Source organism: Bos javanicus, chromosome 11 (assembly GCF_032452875.1).
Source record: "Bos javanicus breed banteng chromosome 11, ARS-OSU_banteng_1.0, whole genome shotgun sequence".
In the NCBI taxonomy this organism is placed as follows: domain Eukaryota; kingdom Metazoa; phylum Chordata; class Mammalia; order Artiodactyla; family Bovidae; genus Bos; species Bos javanicus.
The window spans coordinates 6,133,218-6,155,167 of NC_083878.1; the positions used below are offsets into that span (position 1 = coordinate 6,133,218).

At 48.5% G+C, this 21,950-nt stretch overlaps 1 protein-coding gene across 5 annotated transcripts in view; it reads left to right on the forward strand.

The window, feature by feature from the left end:
* NPAS2 (neuronal PAS domain protein 2) overlaps positions 1-21,950 on the forward strand; it is a 198,258-nt gene that overhangs the window by 163,284 nt on the left and 13,024 nt on the right. For all 5 annotated transcript variants that reach the window (XM_061431680.1, XM_061431682.1, XM_061431681.1 and 2 more), the window contains 7 exons: positions 5,394-5,535; positions 6,340-6,440; positions 9,577-9,666; positions 12,749-12,895; positions 18,800-18,991; positions 20,296-20,471; positions 21,340-21,432. In XM_061431680.1, the coding sequence (XP_061287664.1) occupies positions 5,394-5,535; positions 6,340-6,440; positions 9,577-9,666; positions 12,749-12,895; positions 18,800-18,991; positions 20,296-20,471; positions 21,340-21,432 (941 nt within the window). The remainder of the gene's footprint in view (positions 1-5,393; positions 5,536-6,339; positions 6,441-9,576; positions 9,667-12,748; positions 12,896-18,799; positions 18,992-20,295; positions 20,472-21,339; positions 21,433-21,950) is intronic.

Consider the following 21,950-nt stretch of genomic DNA (forward strand, 5'->3'; position numbering starts at 1 on the left):
AGGTCAGGAAGCAAGAGTTAGAACTGGACATGGAACAACAGACTGGTTCCAAATAAGAAAAGGAGTACATCAAAGCTGTATATTGTCACCTTGTTTATTTGACTTCTATGCAGTGTACATCATGAGAAATGCTGGACTGGAAGAAACACAAGCTGGAATCAAGATTGCCAGGAGAAATATCAATAACCTCAGATATGCAGATGACACCACCCTTATGGCAGAAAGTGAAGAGGAACTCAAAAGCCTCTTGATGAAGGTGAAAGTGGAGAGTGAAAAAGTTGGCTTAAAGCTCAACATTCAGAAAACGAAGATCATGGCATCTGGTCCCATCACTTCATGGCAAATAGATGGGGAAACAGTGGAAACAGTGTCAGACTTTATTTTTCTGGGCTCCAAAATCACTGCAGATGGTGACTGCAGCCATGAAATTAAAAGACACTTACTCCTTGAAAGGAAAGTTATGACCAACCTAGATAGCATATTCAAAAGCAGAGACATTACTTTGCCAACAAAGGCCCATCTAGTCAAGGCTATGGTTTTTCCTGTGGTCATGTATGGATGTGAGAGTTGGACTGTGAAGAAGGCTGAGTGCCGAAGAATTGATGCTTTTGAACTGTGGTGTTGGAGAAGACTCTTGAGAGTCCCTTGGACTGCAAGGAGATCCAACCAGTCCATTCTAAAGGAGATCAGCCCTGGGATTTCTTTGGAAGGAATGATGCTAAAGCTGAAGCTCCAGGACTTTGGCCACCTCATGCGAAGAGTTGACTCATTGGAAAAGACTCTGATGCTGGGAGAGATTGGGGGCAAGAGGAGAAGGGGACGACAGGATGAGATGGCTGGATGGCATCACTGACTCGATGGACATGAGTCTGAGTGAACTCCAGGAGTTGGTGATGGACAGGGAGGCCTGGCGTGCTGTGGTTCATGGGGTCGCAATGAGTCGGACATGACTGAGCGACTGATCTGATCTGATCTGATCTGATGGCTAAAAAATGGTAAGCAGCATCTAACAAGACAGGATTGCCATAAACCTTCAATTTGTAAAAAATTACACTCTCCAAGAAGTGTGATAAAGGAAAACAAATAAAACAATGTCTGCCAGGTGAGTCCACTTTGCATCTCTCCTACAGATGAAAAGCCGGGGGTTATTCCATTATCCCAACGAGCTGGGGCACAGTCTATGCATCCTGTCCTCCCCTTAGCCTAAGTGCTGTACCTGCCCTCAAAAAGAGCACCCCACAAGCTCATTGTCCCTCACACTCCCTCTATGGTATTTCTGGCAGGGTGTACTTGCCGCTTCTGTGTCTGGGGGTCTGAACTGACATCCTTATTCGAGCCACCTTGTCATCAGGGAGCCCTGAGAGGAATGGAGAGGTGTTTCTCTTCTCAAAGCCCAGACCTCTTTCGTCTCCAGCCTGAGTCCCTGGCACCCTCTGGCCAGGCAGCCCTCATCACTGACAACCTGACAGAAACTCATAAGCAGACCAGAACCCTGTTTCTCAAAGGTCATTCTTCAAGCAGACACATATGTTGGGAGGAAAAAAGAGAGAAAGCAAGAAAGGGAATGTTGGATTTCATCAAAGCTAAGAAGCCATCGATTGTAAGATCTATCTCTGTCTCCACTAGGAAAGAGAGAAAGCTGCCCATCTGTGAAGTCAGGATTTCTTATTGTGAGTTGAAGGACATATCCCAGTTTCATTTTATGTCAAAACGTGGGAGGGAAGTTCATCTTAGAATTGATGAAACACGGTTCAAGTTCCAACCAGCCCGTGACCTAGAATCTAGAGTCTCTGGCTAGAAATCGACACTACAGCAGTGGTCAGTTTATCTTTTCTATGCACTGGGAAAAAACAAAAAAAATTAATGTGATTTGCTTTATTATGATACTCACTTTACTGCAGTCAGTGGACCATAGACACATCTCTGCTCCATTAAGAACTGAGTTAGGAAGAGGAAGAGATCCCCTTTAGAGACCAGAACGCATTTGCATCTTTGCTGAGTCGCTCGCACTGGCAGGCAAAGTGCTATTGCCTTGTGTGGTGATTCCTCACCAGCACCATGCTACAACACCTCTGTCATTGTTCATGGACATGTTTATTACCCAGCTCTGTCACATGAATGTATCATATGTCATGTCCAAGGCTGGAATTAAGCTGTTCATAGGCAGGTGTTCGACACACCATACATCACAGCTGAAGATCAAGCATACAGTGTGTTGTCCAGCCAGAAATTCATTATTGAGGTTTCCGACCTTTGGGGAATATTAGAGCTCAATGAAACTTCTCATCAACATGCACTTATGTATAAACACACAGAAGACTCTTGAGAGTCCCTTGGACAGCAAGGAAATCAAACCAGTCAATCCTAAAGGAAATGAACCCTGAATATTCATTGGAAGGACTGATGCTGAAGCTCCGATGCTTTGGCCACCTGATGCGAAGAGCTGATTCATTGGAAAAGACCCTGCTGCTGGGAAAGATTGAAGGCAGGAGGAGAAGAGATCAGCAGAAGATGAGATTGTTGGATGGTATCATCAACTCAATGGACATGAGTTGGAGCAAACTCCAAAAGATAGTGAAGGACAGGGAAGCCTGGCATGCTGCTGTCTGCGGGGTCACAAAGAGTTGGAAGTGACTGAGCGACTGAACAACAAACACACAAATACAATCTCAGGCTGTCAGATTCAGAAGTCCCTTTTAAAGTCACAGCTCCAGGACCGTGCTTTTCAAACTCTCAGCGCTAACAGACCATTTGGATTTTTAATTTCAAATCTGTCATGACGGATGTCACTGACGAAATGCAGATTCCCCTGCTTGTGTGTGATGTACAGCAGATGGCTAGAAAAGTTCCTCAGCTCTTCCTCTCACTTCCTGCATTTACTTGTCTGCTGACCAGGCACACACAATCCGCCTGGGACCCCACTCTGAAAGGTGTGATTTGCGGAGCACTGTTCTCGTTTGGTCACATAAGACCCAGTTACATAGGTTGTGAGAGCTGGACTGTAACGAAGGCAGAGCGCCAAAGAATTGATGCCTTTGAACTGTGAGGCTGGAGAGGGCCCTTGAGAGTCCCTTTGACAGCAAGGAGATCAAATCAGTCAATCTTAAAGGAAATCAACCCTGAATAATCATTGGAAGACCTGATGCTGAAGCTGAAACTCCAGTATTTTGGTCACCTGATGCAAAGAACTGACTCATTGGGAAAGACCGTGATGCTAGGAAGGATTGAGGGCAGAAGGAAAAGAGGGCGTCAGAGGATGCAGTGGCTGGATGGCACCCCTGATGCAGTGGACATGAACTTGGGAAAACCCCAGGAGATGGTGAGGGTCAGGGAAGCCTGGTGTGTGCAGTCAGTGGGGTCACAAAGAGTTGGACACAACTGGGTGACTGAACAACAACTTCTTGCCTGGAGAATCCCATGGACAGAGGAGCCTGGTGGGCTACAGTCTATTGGGACACAAAGAGTCAGACACAGCTGAAGCAACTTAGCTTGCACACACGCTGTGACCAAGCAGTAGGGTCTGAAAATATACAGTGAACCCAGCAAACCCAGACACACCCTGCGATTCTGTTTTGCACAAAGGCCTTTATGGCTGGTAGCAATCACTTCAGGCCTGTTGGGGCACACTCAGGGTCCACCCTCACTGGAGGCCCAACACAAAGGACAGAACTGTCATGTAGACTTAGACACAGGGATTTAAGACCTGGGACCAGGGACACCAGCCTGTCCAGGCAGCCCAGGAATCCCACCATCCTTCTGAGAATAGGAAGGAGCCTGGCTGAGGAGAATAATCATTCGGTTTCTTCTTTAGCTTAAAAATCACTAGAGTCATCTTCTTAGGCTTATGACCCAGGTGGCACTAGTGGTAAAGAGCCCACCTGCCAGTGCAGGAGATGTGGGTTTGATCCCTGGGTTGGGAAGATCCCCTGGAGGAGGGCAGGGCAACCCTCTCCAGTGGGCCCCTGGAGAATCCCACAGACAGAGGCACCTGGCGGGCTATAGTCCATGGGGTTGCAAAGAGTCAAACACGACTGAAACGACTTAGCACACATGCATGCATGACACCTGAGCCAACGCAGGACGGAAAGGTGGTTCCTCAGGGTTGGAAAGTCACAATTGCTTTCTCTTCATGCCATGCTCTTGAGGCAGAAGCACCCTTAGGGCCCAGCAACAGTTAGGATCCAGGGATCAAGAATTGGAGACCTTTGCCCCTTGGCCTTGGGTGCCTTGAGGCTGCAGAGGAAGAGCAGTGGGAGATGGTGTCCAGAACGGTCCAAAGGCATTTGTCTGATTGGAGTATTTATTTTTTATTTTTAAAATATGTTTATTTGGATGCATCACGTCTTGGTTGCAGTACCTTTGTTGTGGGACCTTTATTGCAGGCTTCTCTAGTTTCAGAGCTCAGGCTTCTCTCTCTAGTTGGAGTGCACAGACTTAGTTGCTCCAAAGTATATGGGATCTTAATTCTCCAACCAGGGATGCAACCCACGTCCCCTGCATTGGAAAGCGGATTCTCAACCACTGGACCACCAGGGAAGTCCCAGAGTATTTTTCTTTTTTTTAGATTTTTTTTTTTAATGTGGATCATTTTTGAAGTCTTTATTGAATTTGTTACAGTATTGATTGAATTTGTTACAGTATTGTTTCTGTTTTGTGTTTTGGTTTTTTGACTGGGAGGCATGTGGTATTCTAGCTCGTGAGGCGTGTGAGCAGGGATTGAACCTGCATCCCTGCATTGCATTGGAGGGTGAAGTCCTAACTGGATCGCCAGGGAAGTCCCTCATTGGAGTATGAATAACCCAGTCCCACCAGTAACCTTATTTCTAGAATCTGCCTCTCCACCCCACTTCTGAGAAAGCCAAGATTCTGGGCATGAGGTGACAATTTTAAGGAAAAACAAAATGCCAAGTCAATTATGAAAATCTAAAATATCAAAATAGAAGCCAAGAAAGTGTAATAAATACTGCTTACAGGATGAAAAAAAACCTGAAACTCAGTTGCTCAGTCATGTCCTACTCTTCGCAACCCCATGGACTGTAGCCCACCAGGCTCCTCTGTCCATGGGATTCTCCAGGCAAGAATATTGGAGTGGGTTGCCATGCCCTCTTCCAGGGGATCTTCCCAGCCCAAGGTTTGAACCCAGATCTTCCGCACTGCAGGCAGATTCTTTACCATATGAGCCACCAGGGAAGCTACCAGGCCCTCAAAGATGCTAGATTATATATTTGTATAAACAGTCCACCTGAATGTGTCTGAAATTCTCTCCAAGCAGTTATAGTATTTCTCTCAGTACCCTTCAAGCTTTCCTACATATTTAGAGGACAACTAAAGTAACATAGCTCATTGCCATGGTCTTGATGCTGAAACATGGACTCTGTGTGTGTGTGTTTCAGGAGAAGGGCTCCAGCCTGGAACCTCAGCAGCACTTTAATGCACTTGACATGGGCACCTCAGGCCTTAACACCAGTCACTCACCATCGGCCTCCTCAAGAAGTTCCCACAAATCCTCACGCACAGCCATGTCAGAGCCCACCTGTAAGTGTGACTCTGCAGGGGGCAGGGCAGTTGGGAGTATACAGAGTCCCACGAGGGACCCCACATTCAAGGAGAAGCTGGGCAGTCCGTGGCATGAAGCTAAAGTCGCCATCTGGTCCCCGCTCCTTGCTTCTTTCCCTCTAGCTTCCTCCCCCCGCCCTGCCCCACCCTGCTCCATGCTCCGGTTCCTCCTCTGCCCCATGAAGCCGACATTCAGCAGGTGTCATGCGGACCCGGTGAGCTGTGTGATCAGGCAGGCGGCTGAACCACGTGGTGCACCGAAAGCTTGTGGGTGCTCTGCTGTCCTCCCCCTGCACCCCAGGCAAGGCTGGCAGAACTTCTGGGCCTCTTGGAGCCCCGTCATCAGATTCCAAACAGGCCCATGTTTCATGCACCCTGTGGTCACCCTCCCCCTCTTTTTAAAATTTTTATCTATTTACTTATTTATGGCTGTGCTGGGTCTTCACTGCTGTGTGCAGGCTTTCTCTAGCTGCGGCCAGCGGAAACTCGTGTCCAGTTGCGGTGCGCGGGCTTCTCACTGTGGTGGCCTCTCTTGTTGCAGAGCACGGGCTCTAAGGCTCGTGGGCTTCAGTAGCTGCAGCACGTGAGCCCAGAGGCTGTGGCGCATGGGTACAGCTGCCCCACAGCATGTGGAATCGTCCCAGACCAGGGATGGAACTCGTGTCCCCTGCCTTGGCAGGTGGATTCTTAACCACTGGACCACCAGGGAAGTTCTCTCTCCCTCTTTTGATAAGAGAGCTGTTAAGTGTGTGCAAGTCTGCAAGGGGCCGTGTTTTCTTGCAGCCACTCCAAGCAAGCTGAGGGCAGAGGCCAGCACCCCGGCTTTGCCCAGATCGGCCCAAGAGCTCCCAGTGCCAGGACTCGGCCAGGCAGCCGCGATGCCGGTATGTGTGTGACCCCAAACTTTCCCCCTAGACTGCGCTACAGCATTGCAGGGGCCTGCCAGGCCACGGGACTGCAGGCGGCATCTTCTAGAGAACACACTGTACTTAGAGATTGTGGGTGGCGGGCGGGGGTGGGAAGCTAAGTAGCTTAATTGGCAACTAATTTGAAACACTGATCCCAAAATTAACATGGATGTATATCCACAGCGTGCAAAATCCAAAGGCGTTTTAAAGCTTGAAACTTCAAACATGGGGGGTCCCGTCCACAGAGCCTCTGGGGGTACATGGTCAGGACTCTCCCATTTTAGACCCCCATTCCCAGTGAAAATGTCTGAGAAGCTTGATGTCAGCAAAAATGTCCCTTGGCATATATTGGGTTGGCCAAAAAGTTTGTTTGGGTTTTTCCATTCCATCTTATGCAAAAGCCAAATGAACTTATTGGTCAACCCAGAATCAGGCAGCATCCTTCATATATGCCAGGCCTCTCCAGGACTCATTGGAAAAGACCCTGATGCTGGGAAAGATTGAGGGCAGGAGGAGAAGCAGATGACAGAGGATGAGATGGTTGGATGGCATCACCGACTCAAGTGATGTGAGTTTGAGCAAACTCCCAGAGATGGTGAAGGACAGGGAAGCCAGGTGTGCTGCAGTCCAGGAGTCCCAAAGACTCAGACATGACTGAGTGACTGAACAACAACAACAACTCCAGGACATCAGGGAACACAGCCTCCTAGAAAGCACACTGGCTGGATGCGGGGTCACTGTGTACCTGCCACACTCCGGTGATCCAGCACAAGCTGCCACCCGCACCAAACTCAGTGGCGTAAAGCGACCAGGACTTCCCATGTTCACGGATTCCGAGTCAGGAATTCAGAAAGGGCACAGTGGGGGTGACTCCACTCTGCTGCCTGGTGCTAGAGGTCTCCCCATTCAGGGCTGGAAGGTGCATCCCCGGCTGAAGGTGGGCTCAGCCAAGAGCATCTTCTGTTGACCTGCACGGACGTCTCCATGTCATCCTCCCAGCAAGGCTCCTGGTTCCAAGAGGAAGACTCTGGAGAGGGACATCCCATGAGAGCCAAACACAAGCCACGTGGCTTTCCGTGCCCCCCACTTCAAGTCCCAGTACATTACCTGCACCATCCCTCCCAGTCAGAGCAGCCACAAGCTCACCCGTGGAGCAGGACACAGACCTTGCTCTGGAGGGGGGAAGCATCCCCAAATTTAGCAGCCACGTTCAGGTAGTTACCAAGTACCTTTTTCCTTTCCCTGGCTGACACTTTGGAGATGGGAGTGAAGTCACTGGGCTTTCCTGGTGACTCATCAGTAAAGAATCCCCCTGCAATGCAGGAGTCACAGGAGACCCGAGTTTGATCCCTGGGTCGGGAAGATCCCCTGGAAGAGGGCATAGCAACCCACTCCAGTATTCTTGCCTGGGAAATCCCATGGACAGAGGAGCCCGGTGGGCCCCTGGCGAGCCCATGGGGTCACAAGGAGTCAGACACGACTGAGCAACTGAGCATGCATAAGGGGCCAAAAAACGTGAGACTCTACCCTCTGAGCTCCTGGTCCTTGGAGACCACCTCTTTTCTCGAATACCTCTAAACCTTTCTTCATGGGCTTCCCAGGTGATCAGCAGTAAAGAACCCACCTGCCAATGCAGGAGACACAGGTTCAATCCCTGGACTGGGAAGATCCCCTGAAAGAGGGAATGGCTACCCACTCCAGGGTTCTTGCCTGTTAAATCCCGCGGAAAGAGGAGCCTGGCTGACTACAGTCCATGGGATCACAAAAAAGAAACAACTTAGCAACTAAACAACAAGCCTTTCTTCTGAAGTGCTCCTCAAATTTCCCACTTGTCCAGGAATACTGAAAATATAGTATGCATAGTGAATCAAAAAGGCTTGGACTCATGCCACCTGCTTCAAATATGACTCAGTTCATCCGTTTAGTAGCTGTGTGACTCTCAGTAAGTTAACTAGCCTGTGTCTAGGTTTGGAAATAATCATAATACCCTCTAGCTTGAGAATTGAGTGAGTTAATACATTAAAGGTACCTGGCAAGAGTACCAGGTGGTGGCAGAGACTCTATAAATGGGCCACAGCTAGAAATAGTAACAGACAAGGAAGCTGAAACCCAGAGAGGTGGACAGAAGAGCTATTTGGACTCAGGTCATCCAGTTCCAAGCCTGGCTTTCTAGCCACTGTACCAAACTGCTCTTCTACCAGCTGAGGGTGGCAGGGTTCCTCCACCCAGTTGAGCAGTGGAACACAATTGAGAGAATCGGAAGCAGCCCCTAGGACTCTCATTCAAGACAAGGCCTCCTGCTGCTCTGCCCCAGTGCTGTCCTGGGGACAACTTGCCACTGGAGCTGCTTTTCATAGCCCCCAGGGCCTGGGGCAATGATGGAATAGCTTCAGAAGAATCTTTTTTACTTTTAAAAATTCTCAAGAGCTTCATGAAGCTGAGGGTTGCGTTTCTCATTTCTACACATCGTTCCCCCCGCAATTCTAGTCCCCCCTGCAATGGCCCCCTGCCCACAAGGTGTGGGATTCAGCTGACCTTGCAGGGCTCTCTCCCCCAGATTCCAGCAGTGTCCCGTGAAACTGCAGCCACAGACACTGCCTGGCAAGGCAGTGATGGAAAGCGTGCCGCTGCATCTGTCCCCATGAGTGTGAGTGTTGAGCGGAAAGGCCACGCAGAGCCAACACTGGGTGTGAGTTCACGACCTTTCTGCTGGACAACACCGCTGAGAAAGTATCAATTTAGGGAAAGACCAGCCAAATCCACCAAGAATGGAGCCTCGAACAGGAGGGAAGGTGGGATGGGGTGGCAATGCCCAGCTCCGGCTGGTGGTAGTGATTCTGCAGAGTGCACCATGGTGGGAATGTCGGGCCTGAGTGGTCCCAGGGTCCCCCACCCGTCACCAGCTGTGTGTCAGCTCTGACTCCATTCCCTGCAAGCCTGTGACCCCACCTTTTCAGAGGAACACACACCTGCCAGAAGTGAGCGATCCACTCCAGGGCAGAGGGCCTCCTTGAAGCCAGAGAGCCCAGCTGGCTGAGAGACGGCGCCCCATCCCTTCTGTAATAGCCCAGAAGCTTATATGTATCAAAGCCACCCTCCCTCTCTCCCCAAGGCCCCCCTGCCAGCCCCGGCGTCCTGTGACCTCACACAGCAGCTCCTGCCTCAGACCATCTTGCAGAGCCCACCTGCCCCCGTGTCACAGGTAAGTCTGGGACTCAGGGCAAGGGAGACCCAGGGAGGCACTTCCTTGAGACAGGATGCTGAAATCCACTGGAGGATGTGGGTACACATCCAGACCAAGGCCCCCAACATGAAACTCTTCCTCCCCACGTGCAGGCGGGGTGTGTTGAGTTGTGGGTCTGCCCCTTCCCTTGCCCCCTCCCCACTGCCCTCATCTCCATCCGTCCTCCCATTGATCTCCCCTGCATCTCTCTCCCAATCCTGTCGACAATCTTGCTTCATCCCTCGGCCACTTTTCTGTGTTCCTCTCATTTTTCATGACTCCTGATTGGCCACAATATTTTAGAGAAGGTCTGAGTTAGGACAAATGTCATAGAAAGACTCTACAAGGATTTAAAAGCTCTGAGTCCAGCACTATAAATACCACATTTAAAAAATAAATAAATAAATAAAGGACCAGGGCTTTGCAGAGTAATTCCTGTTTTGTTTCAACAACAGTCAATGAGTTACTATTTGGGTCAGTCAGGGAGTGAGTGTGAAGGAGGCAAGGATACTTGTAACAGGGCCCTTGCTTTTGAACTCAAAGTTGAAGGGAGAGATGCTCATATGAACAGAGAAGCCACCACGCAGTGTGTGTTTTTACAGAACCAGTAAAAAAAAAAAAAAAAAAAAAAAAGGTATATCTGCCTTTGGAACTCCAAGAACAGTTGAGCTGACTGGTCAGACCTCAGATTTCAATTCTTTGATGGGATATTGAATTTTGCCCCCTCCCTGGCCACAAGGGGGTCCTGGGGGAAAGAGGGAGGGTGCCCCTGGCCATACTCTTGCCAAAATGTAGAGTCTGTCTTGCTGCCAGTCTGGCACCACTGATGAATATCTTTTCAGAACATATGCCTGTCCCATTAACAGCGGCCTCGTCTGTTTTCCTGGAATAAGAAAGACACACGCTAGCATGAGCCCCTTGCTAGAGTTAGACTTAAGTAAGGATATAAAACCAACACATCCAGAATTGACTAACATGATCTCTATTCATCCTCATTAGGAAAAAAAAGAATTATTTTTTTATTCTTCAAATTCCCAAGGCACATTTGGTAGGAAGTAACTTCTTTTATCCACAGGCCTTTGAAATGAGAATTCCTTCAACTTGTGGGTCTTCCATAGGAAAGAATGTCTTTATTTTATAATAAGTCATGGTGTGATGAAGGTCCTTTTGGAATTCTAATTTTTTGTATATTGAACCTCATTTTAATTAACGCTAACAGTTCTTAGTCTCTTAGGCGTATTATACTTAATAGCTGTATTCTTTAAGAGGTTCTTGCATAATGTTGTCCTTTCATGTCAGACAGTTTTTCTCATGCCTACTCATGTGAAAAATGCGATTCTGCAGTTTTCTCTTTCCCCTCATTGATGTTATCACTAAAAGGGGAAATATAAAATAAAATCCAAACTCTAGGAAATTGGCTATCTGGGTAAGTGATGGTTTTGCTTCATGGTTGCCAGCGTGTCTCTAAGTTGGGATAAAACTCTTTATCAAAAAGGCCATGATCTAGAATATACCAAGACTGGAGACTGTTATACAGAGTGAAGTAATTCAGAAAGAGAAAAGCAAATATTGCATGTTAACGTAATTCTATGGAATCCAGAAGAACGGTACAGTGAACCTGTTTGCAGGGGTGCAGTGGAGACACGGATGTAGCGAATGGGCTTGTGGACACAGCAGGACGAGAGAGTGGGACGAATTGAAAGCGTAGGCTGGAAATATACACACTAGCATATGTAAACTAGACAGCCAGTGGGAATTTGCTGTGTGATGCAGGGAGCTCAACCCGGCGCCCGTGACAAACTAGAGGGGTGGGATGGGGTAGCCAGTGGGAGGGAGGTTCAGGGCAGGAGGGAACATGTGTGTACCTATGGTGATTCATGCTGATGTACGGCAGAAACCAACACACCATTGTAAAGCAATTATCCTCCAATTAAAAGTAAATAAGCTTTAAAGAAAGAATATAACAAGAGATTCATGTTTGGGGGTTCCTGGAATGCCTTAGGAAAATAAGAATAATACTGGAAGTAATTAACACTCATGAAATTTGATGCTGGGCCCTCACCGATGACTGCCTCCAGCCCCCTCTGTTTCCCTTGGGAGCCAAGGGGCCGTCCACAGCATCCTCTCTGAACATGGTGTCATAGCCTGCACAGTCTCCAGACTTTAGGGAACCCAGCACAGGAGCTTTCGTCTTCTGTTATCTTAACTGAATACCTGATAGAACTTTTCTTTTTTTTTGAATTTTATTTTATTTTTAAACTTTACATAATTGTATTAGTTTTGCTAAACTTTTCTTTCTCGATCGAATTCTTTTTCAAAACCCTAGCTTGGTGTTTTGATCAGTGAGGTTTCTGAGTGAGATTTTTGTGATACCGTTGGTATAGAGCAGATATTTTTAAACAAATGTTTAGCAGCAGATTTTTTTACCAATATTTTTTACTGAAGTGCAGTTGATTTACAATGTGTTAATTTCTGATATGCAACAAAGCAATTCACTTATATGTGCGTTCATGCTAAGTCGCTTCAGTTGTGTTCAACTCTTTGCAGTCCTATGGACTGTAGCCTGCCAGGCTCCTCTGTCCATGGAATTCTCCAGGCAAGAATACTGGAACAGGTTGCCATTTCCTAGTCCAGGGGATCTTCACAACCCAGGGATCAAACCTGTGTCTCTTATGTCTCCTGCATTGGCAGGCGGGTTCTTTACCACTAGTGCCACCTGGGAACCCCATATATGTATGTGTATATTCACATTCTAGATGAATCCCAAAGCTGGCCCTCCCAGATTAGAGTGCAATGAATTAGACCTGCAGGTCCCCATGGGCCTGAGAAAAGCTAACAGGGGAGTCCCTGGGCCACCCCCACCCTTATCCAGAACCCCTGCTCACGGGCAAGCTCCCCAGCAGTGGGTCACTCGTTGCAGCAGTGGCTCAGGGGTGCTGCAAAGGGAGGGGAAGGCCCTGAAAGTGAAAGTGCACAGGGCCATTCAGAGCAACAGCAATATCTGTCTGCATGGCTGAAATAGCACTCTCACTGGGTTCTGTGTCTTGACCCCACCTTCAAGTTTTCAGCACAGCTCAGCATGTTCCAGACCATCAAAGACCAGCTGGAGCAGCGGACACGCATCCTGCAAGCCAACATCCGGTGGCAGCAGGAAGAACTCCACAAGATCCAGGAGCAGCTCTGCCTGGTTCAGGACTCCAACGTCCAGGTGATGCCCCTTACCGGGCCAGCGGTCCCCTGGGCTCTGTGCTCCCCACCGCTGTGTGATGCATCCTAATCCACCCTTTTAGGGCAGCCAAGACTCCCTCCAAGGCTCACTAGGCTGCCTTACTGTGCCCTGCCTCCTGGACAAACCGAAACCTCTACCAGTGAACTGCAAGTAATGAACCCCACCTCCACCATCCCCGGCTCCAGGCCAAACGTAAAATTCACATGACAGCCTTTTCACTCACCCCTCACTCTGTTGGACACACATTTCCTGTGTCGCCTGCATTTTGTTTTATGTGTTTGGTGGTTAGTCACCCTGCACAGACACCAGCCTCTCTCCCATGGAATTTTAAACTCCCCAGCACCTGTGTAACTGCTTTCCGAGCACCCCCCAGGCTGCTGACAAAGAGATGGTCTGCTATTTGCTCTCATCCAAAGCATGAATGCAGGGAGACACGAATCTGTGCCCATTGCCCCCTGCAGAGGGGCGGCCCGGGAGCCAGAGACTGGAGGTCAGCACCCTGGCACCCCCAGGCCACCCCCAATGCAGCATGGCAATTGGGGTGTCCTCTGAAAGCAGCTGCTTTTAATAGGACCCCACCCCACCCCAGCCCCAGATGTCACTTCTTTGAATCCTATCGAGAGATTCCTTTATGGAGGGAAAATCTTTATATATTGGATCTCTTTCAAGGTTAAATTATTTTTACCAAGTTTCATTTAAATCAGTCCAGGACTGTTTTTCTTCCAAAGCACATTCTTTGGGCCCAGCCTTTGATTGTAAATGTAGCCAACCTTGGAGTCTGCCCTGAGTGAGGTAAGCCTTGGCACCCACCTAAGGGGGAACAGATGGAAGCAGAAGAGACCCCTGAGGGAAATGGCTAGGGTGCTGACCCTGCCGTCCACTCCACCCCCCACACCCCCACCATCCACGCAACCTCTCCTGTGGACAGAAGAACACCTTGAACTGAGATGAACACAGGATAGTACAAAGGTGCTGAGCAGCCTGGAGACTCCTAGAGCCAGCCATCCTGCCTCCCTGGGTCCCTACAGATGTTCCTGGTGGGCTTTACATATGCTCTAAACCTGGGGCTGCCCTCTCTGCCCGTCCTGGCCCCTCCGGTCCCCTATGGCAGAGGAGCCAGTGAGGTGCACCTGCTCGGTGCCTCTGGACCGGCCACCACGCCCACAACCCTTCGCCCCGCCCACAGCCCTGTGCTCCGCCTATAACCCTTCGCCCCGCCCACAGCCCTGTGCTCCGCCTATAACCCTTCGCCCCGCCCACAGCCCTGTGCTCCCTCAGCCTCCTGAGTGACATCCCCGAGTTGCCAAGGGACAATACTGCAACATTTATGTGACGACACAAGGGGTCATCAAAGTGCCTTGATCTTGATCCTCATCAATCCAGGGTCCGGTGACTAGAATTCCTGACTCTAATGACTTGAATGGAATTTTTACATTACCAGGAAGGGGGCACTAAGCCAGAAACTGCTAAAAGCAAGGTGGGCGGATGAAGATCCGCCTCAGAGCCCAAGCTGAACTCTGAAGTGACAGAGACACAAGGCTATCTCTTTTGCTCTCTGGTATGAAGCATTATTATTTTTCTTCCTCCTGACAGTGCATTTTGTTGACCCCCAAGGTCTAGCACCTGATCTTTGTGAGCTATGACGTGGGCACCAGGGCTCCACGTGTTATTCCGCTGGTTTCTTCCCTTGACCTTATCTCTGCAGTGGAATTTTCCAATGAGCTTGGAAATCCACAGTCAAACCAGAGAACGAGTCCTCAAAGAGTCTTTTTTCATGTATTTTTACACATTTAAGGATTTAAAGAGATACTTTCCGAAATGTTCAGCCAAAATGCGATGTTTAAAAAAAACAATAAGTGAGTCAAGCATAAAAGATAAGCAAGTAAAAATTACTCCAATCCTCCCAAAAAATGTGGGAGGATAGATTAAATAAGAGCAAAAGGTGGATAATTGCTGAAGCCTAGCATTGATATATGGGGTTTCATTATACAGTATCTATTTTCTGTACTTCTGAAATGTCCTGTAATAATAAGTCTTTGTAAAGCTAAGCATATAAGAACAATGAAAACCACATGTGAGCAGTAGGATTCGTTTGGTGGAAAATTAAAGTTTGTGTTTTTTTTTTTTTTTTTTTCTCAGATGACTTTGCCCACTTGAATTAGGGAAAATTTTCCTCAGGCTTTCTATAAAACTGACTCCAGAGTACTGTTAAGAAGTCATCTTCTTAAGCCATACAATTCTCCTTTACTGTCACTAAAGCAGGGGCGTGGACATGCACAGTAGCACATCCTACCCCTTCCCCACTCCCCCCAGGTTCATTATTCCCAACTTCAGTGGACTTTTTCCTACCTATCCCATTGGCTTGGAGCTTCATTGAGACTATGTGGGCCTGAGATGCTTGCTAAGTATATTTTTTTTTCCAGAAAAGATTGGGTTATGAGGGAGACATTTTCAGGGTGTGGTGTTTGCACCTAGATGGGATCATGAAGGGCGCTACATAGAGAGCTGTTCAGCTGAAAAGCTGTCACCCCTGCATCCTTGGGAGGTCACTTCTTAATTTATTTTTGAGAGCACTCGTGCCCTCTACTGGCAACGCCAAGAAAGAAGAACACCTGTGGCAATGGCAGATGTGTTCTCTGATTGGTTCTTTCATCCGTCTTTCTATCCGTCCATCCTTCCACCCTTCCTTCCATCCCTCTGTCCACACATCTATCCGTTCATCCACCATCTGTCCCCCCATCCATCCACACACCACCCACCCATCCCTCCACTCTTCCATCCATTCATCTATCTCGCAGACACCCAGTATGTTCCAGGCAATTGGTTAGGTGCTGTGGGGACACAGGAATAAATAGAATAAGGTTTCTGCCCTCAGAGAACATACATCAATGGGACAGAGTAGCAGACCCAGCAGTCTCTGCCTTTATACAAGCATAAACAGTCTCCCTTCTTTGAGCAAACCTTGATCTATTTGTTTGTTGATTTATTTATTCTATTCATTCACTTCTGAGTTTTTTTTTCTTTTCTTTTTTTGAGCTGTGTCTTCATCGCTGTGCTCAGGCCACTCTCCAGTTGCAGTGCACAGGCTTCTCACTGTGGCGGCTGCTCTTGCTGCAGAGCATGGGCCCTCGGGTGCCAGGGCTCAGTAGCTGTGGTGCATGGGCTTAGTTGCCCCATGGCATGTGGGATCTTCCCTGACCAGGGATCAAACCTGTGTTCCCTGCATTGCCAGGCAGATTCTTACTCACTGGACCACCAAGGAGGTCCTCAGATAGTTTTTATATGCCTCAAGGGCAAAGGAGCAAAAGGAACTTCTTTTTTATTTTAAATATTGTTATTCTCTAACATTTATTGAGCACCTAGGATTATGCCTCAACATAAGTCCCATTAAATCTTTTATGAGGTATATTGTGTTAATGTTACTGTTTTATTAATGAGGAAACTAACAGTCAGTTTGAAGTTTTTGAAAATTGCCCAAGTTCATACCAGTAGTACGTGGGGGGGTTGGAATTTGAACTGAAGTCTGTCGGATTTAAGCTAGATGATACTGCCTATTATAAATAAAGGTTGCATTTGTCTGAACTTTAATCAGAAGGTAAATTGTATCCCACCAGAAAAAATATTTGTTATTTAGTTTGAATACTGGGTTTTTGCTGAAATGTAAATTACCTTGTGTGCTATGAATAAGCCAGCTCGCTGAGGTTGTGTAAAGCACTAATTCTGAACATTCAGGTATTGGATCTGAGAGGATGGAGACCCAGAAAATTCTTCTTAAATTCTAAAGTGACAAAGAGCCTTCAGTCAAAATTGCAGGTTTTTCTGGTGGGTTGGGGCAGGAAGGAAAGTGGGAAGACCTGCCTGGTGGTATGGCTGGAAGGGCATTAGATGGTCATCTTGCTCAGGGCTTGACACACCCTATGGAGGAGATGCTGGAACTAACTGATTAAGCACCTGCCTGGCGTGATTCCAAAACAACTCTGTCACTCAGCATGTGTCAGCATGTCAGTTCCATACTGGGTGTGAGGTTATGCCACCCTGAATGCAGGTATTCGGGGTAAAGTTCCAGACGATCAGGGGGGAGAGTCTTTCAGCCCTCAGAGCTAAGGATCTAAAGTGGAGTGGGATACTGCTTGTCAAGAATCTGATACAGATAATGGAAGTGAAAGTGTTGGTTGCTCAGTCATGTCCGACTCTATGTGACCCCATGGACTATAGCCCTCCAGGCTCCTCTGTTCATGGGATTCTCCAGGCCAGAATACTGGAGTGGGTTGCCATGCCCTCCTCCAGGGGATCTTCCCGAGCCAGGGACTGAACCCAGGTCTCCTGCATTCCAGGCAGATTCTTTACCATCTGGGCCACCAGGAAAGCCCACGATACAGATAATACCAGTTTTTAATGCTCAAGAGGAAATTTTTTTAAAAAGAGCTAGTCACAGGTCTTAAGTTTAAAGTATGATAGAAATTACTAAAGTTCTCTTTCTTAAACCTTTACAGTCAATCCACAGATTACATTTTATTTACAAATCTACTGATGTGGCCAAAAATATCAGTGCTTTTACTTGTCTTCACATTCAATTAATTTATAAACTTAACAAATGGTAAATAACATTCATTATGAAAACCATTAATTTACAAATTTAATATAGCTTAACCTTTCAGATATTTCGTGTTCTTGGCTAGGTGGACTTATAAACCTAAGAAGTAAAATGTTTCTGGGCCCTTAAGGAATTCTCTTTTAAAAAAATTTATTTCTGTATTATTTCTGGCTTTTCTGGGGCTTTGTTGCTTCAAGCAGTCTTTCCCTAGTTGTGGCAAATGGGGGCTTCTCTTTGTTGGGGTGTGCAGGCTCCTCATTGCAGGGGCTTCTCTTGTGGAACACAGGCTGTAGGTGCATGGGTTTCAGTAGGTGTGGCTTTTAGCCTCAGTAATTGAGGCTCACGAGCTTAGTTACACAATGAGGCAAGTGGCATCTTCCCAGACCAGGGATCGAACCTGTGTCCTCTGCATTAGCAGGCAGATTCTTTACCACTGGGCCAACAGGGAAGTCCTTAAGGAATTGTTATTGGATATACCAAATTTATAAACAAAGTAGACCAAGGTTCTTATAACCTTTTAAACACTCTTTATGAACTGGATCAAATTCTCTTAAACCTTTGCCACTAAAACTACCAGGCTGATATAGCTGTGCTTATTGAATGTCTGAGACATATTAAATAGCACATAGAGATTAGTGTGGTGATTGTAAAACTTTTTCTTAAACATCATTTTAAAGTTCATGGACTTGATGTTATGTCATCCTTTGGACTTACCTGCCATCCTGGAAATGCAGAGGCACCTAGTTAACCAGGGCAGGACTGCCCTCTCAGCTGGGAGCTGGACAGATGATACAAACCATAGGATGGGTACAGATGATGGTCACTGGTCAGAGATTCAAGCCCGGGCATAGGTCCTACTGCCAGGACGACGTGCCCCCCACCACTAGTCAACCAACCCTGTGCCACTGTGATTGTGCTACTCCTTCCATTCACAAGACGTTTCTCCTTCTAATAAGAAAGTGACAAACCAGTACAGACTAAAAGAGCATGTCAAGTGGCATACCTGGGTCTCAGCATCTTTCACCCTGTCAGACCCCCATCACTAGACCGGAGCCTTCTTGCAGGCCAGGTCGGCACCCTGCCACTGGCTGCCCCTCTCTGGCTCATGCGCTCTGCTGGTGGCCTCCCAGGTGCTCAGTGTCTCCACGTCTAGTGGGTGAACCTTCCCAGGCAGGTCAGCCTGAGTAAGAAAGCTGCCATTATGCCGGGAATAGGCAGGCCATACAAAGAAGTTGCGGGCCCGTGAGGACAGTGATCACAGCCTTACGGCTTTTCTGTTGTGCTTCCAGATGTTTCTGCAGCAGCCAGATGGATCCCTGAGCTTCAGCAGTGCCCAGCGGCCAGAGACTCAGCAGCAGCTCCAGCAGAGGTCCGGCCCAGGTCCCCAGCTTGTGGCCAGCCCGCAGCTTCCAGGGCAGATAGCCTCTGCCCAGGTCACAAACCAGCACCTGCTAAGAGAATCGAGTGTGATATCGACCCAGGTAAATGTGCTCATCTCCAGGCTCAGTCCCTGTCACCAGCAGATGGTCTTCACGAACCAGAAATCTACTTCTCCTATGACCAGAGCTGGATAATCATGATGCGGTTTTTCTTGTCTTTGTCATTTCGAAGTTCCAAGTTCTACTGGTTCCCTTCTGTGTTTTATCAATATATTAAAGTGCTTTAAAGGTATCATGCAGCTGGAATGTTCAGCTCTGATTCTGAGCTTGGCTAGAGGTAGAAATGGCTGTCTCTGCCGTGCATGCTGAAAGCCACACATCCCCACATGTGGGGACACACACATGTCCTCGTGTCCGTCATCGCCCCTGGCTTCAGGCTTCCCAGGTGGTGCTAGTGGTAAGGAACCCACCTGCCAGTACAGGAGATACGAGACATAGGTTTGATCCCTGAGTCAGGAAGATCCCCTGGAGGAGGAAATGGCAACCCACTCTAGTATTCTTGCCTGGGAAATCCCATGGACAGAGGAACCTGGCAGGCTACAGTCCATAGGGTCACACAGATTGGACACGACTGAAGCGACTTAGCATGCACACACACGTGTGAGAACAGTTATCCACTTCTGTTTACCATCCCTTTCTGCAGAGTCACCATGCTCCTCCTGGTGCCCAAGATTCCCTCTCAAGCCCTGCCCTCCCAGTCATTACCACTTACTACCAGTGACCTTGCAGTCTGACAGGGTCACCCATCACTCAGTGGCACTTGAACCCAATGGATTCAAGAAGTTCTGAGCCCCTGCTTCCAGACCATCACAGTTTGGAAGGCTGGATACAGCTTTTCCTGAAGCCTCTTTTATTTATACACATAATCATGAATTTGGGCTTCCCTGGTGGCTCAGCAATAAAGAATCCACCTGCCAATACAGGAGACATGGGTTTGATCCCTGGGTCAGGAAGATTCCCTGTAGAAGGGAATGGCAACCCACTGCAGCATTCTTGCCTGGGAAATCCCAGGCAAGAGGAGGAGGAGCTTGGGGGGCTCCTACAGTCCATGGGGTTGCAAAGAGTCACACAGGACTTATGAACAAAATAACAAAACAATCATGGATTCAGTAACGGCTTGCCTGCTCCAAGCCTGGCACTGTCCTTTAAATCCCAAAGGGTTTAAAGAATTCTTGAGATGCTTACAGTCCAACAGGAAAGCCAGTCATAACACCAAAACATCATAATGATGGTCAGTGGCTCCTAAATGTTCGGAAAGGCCTAAGGGGATACAGAAAGAGGTTCTGGGGAGGTGACACCTGAGTTGAGCTGAAGGTTTACCTTTCTTGTTTCGATGGTTGCTCCAGGGTCCAAAGCCATTGAGAAGCTCACAGATGATTCAGGGGAGCAGCCTGACACCCCAGTTTAGCAGCACCACCACTGCGCTCCCGTTGGCTCTGAGCCTGACCACGCCAGCTTCCGCCTCCCAGGAGGCCCCCCAGGGCCAACCCAGCCCGGACTTCAGCCATGACCGGCAGCTCAGGTATAGACTCTGTCCTTGGAAAGATACCCAAGACAGTTTTACACTGTTCATCTCCGCTCTCTGCTGAAGATGGAGGCAGAGTTTAGACAAACAGACTCTAAATCCTCTGCAGTTCTTTTCATTGAACTTTTTATTTTGTATTGGAGTCCCTGGTCGCTCAGCCAGTGAAGAATCTGCCTGCCAATACAGGAGACCCAGTTTCGATCCCTGGAGAAGGCAATGGCAACCCACTCCAGTATTCTTGCCTGGAGAATTCCATAGACAGAGGAGCCTGGCCGGCTATAGCCCATGGGGTCACAAAGAATCAGACACGACTGAGCAGCTAACACTTTCACTTTTTTCATAAAGCAGATTAACAGTGTTGTGATAGTTTCAGGTGGACAGCGAAGGGACTCAGCCATACATATACATGTGTCCATTCTCCCCCAGACTCCCTGCCCATCCAGGCTGTCACATAACACTGAGCAGAGTTCCCTGTGCTGTACAGTAAGTTCTTGTTGGTTATCTATCCTAAATATAGCCATGTGTACATGTCTATCCCCAATTCCCCAACTATCCCCTCATCCTTCCCCCTGGCAATCGTAAGTTTGTTCTCTAAGTCTGTGAGTCTGTTTCCCTTTTGTGAAATGACTCATTTGTTAATCAACTCTGCAGTTGACCTCAGCTCATGAAGTGACAGGACAGGGCTAGGGTCTCGATGGCCAGAGGAAGAGACCTCCTGCAGCAAGGATCCTCCAGAACAGAGCAGCCGGGATTCTGTGGGGCCAGCCAGAAAGGGTCCAGTGAGGCTCGGCAGGTGCGGATTGGCCGGCAGGTCCACAGCTTGGGTACTGATCAGTTTCTCATTTCTGTCCTCCTCGGCTCTAAGGCTACTGCTGAGCCAGCCCATCCAGCCCATGATGCCTGGATCCTGTGACGCGAGGCAGCCCTCAGAGGTCGGGAGGACCGGACGGCAAGTCAAGTAGGTGGCCCAGGTTGGGGAGGGGTGGGGCATGGAGCCACACTGAGTGGTCTCAGGCTGCAGGGTTTCATCTGCCTGGACCAGCCACACACCTGCGAGTCGGGCACCGCAGGGCGGATCCACATGCGCCCACACCTTTCTAAAGGACTCCTCCCCTCAGCTGTTCTTCCTCCATTTCCTGTGTCAAGAGAGAAAACTTCATGTCAGCATTCCAGGCTGAGAACAAGACCTGAAGGAAATAATTCGTTACGTGCCAAGTTCATCGCCGTCTTCCCATCTGTGCATGTCTAAGGGGTAACATCCCGGGTCAACGGAGTCTTACAGAGCCTTGTCCCCCTTCCCCAGGGCTCCTGTGCAGCTCCGGCTGGCCGCCCGACGCTGGCAGATTCCCCCACACGAGCTTGTTGCTCTGTGGTTCTGAGGATGGGCCCTGAACTAGGACCCTGTGCAGACGTGGGGCCCTCCTGCCCTCCCAGACATGGAGCCTTCTCTCTCTCCTCGCCCCGGGCTCTTTGCTT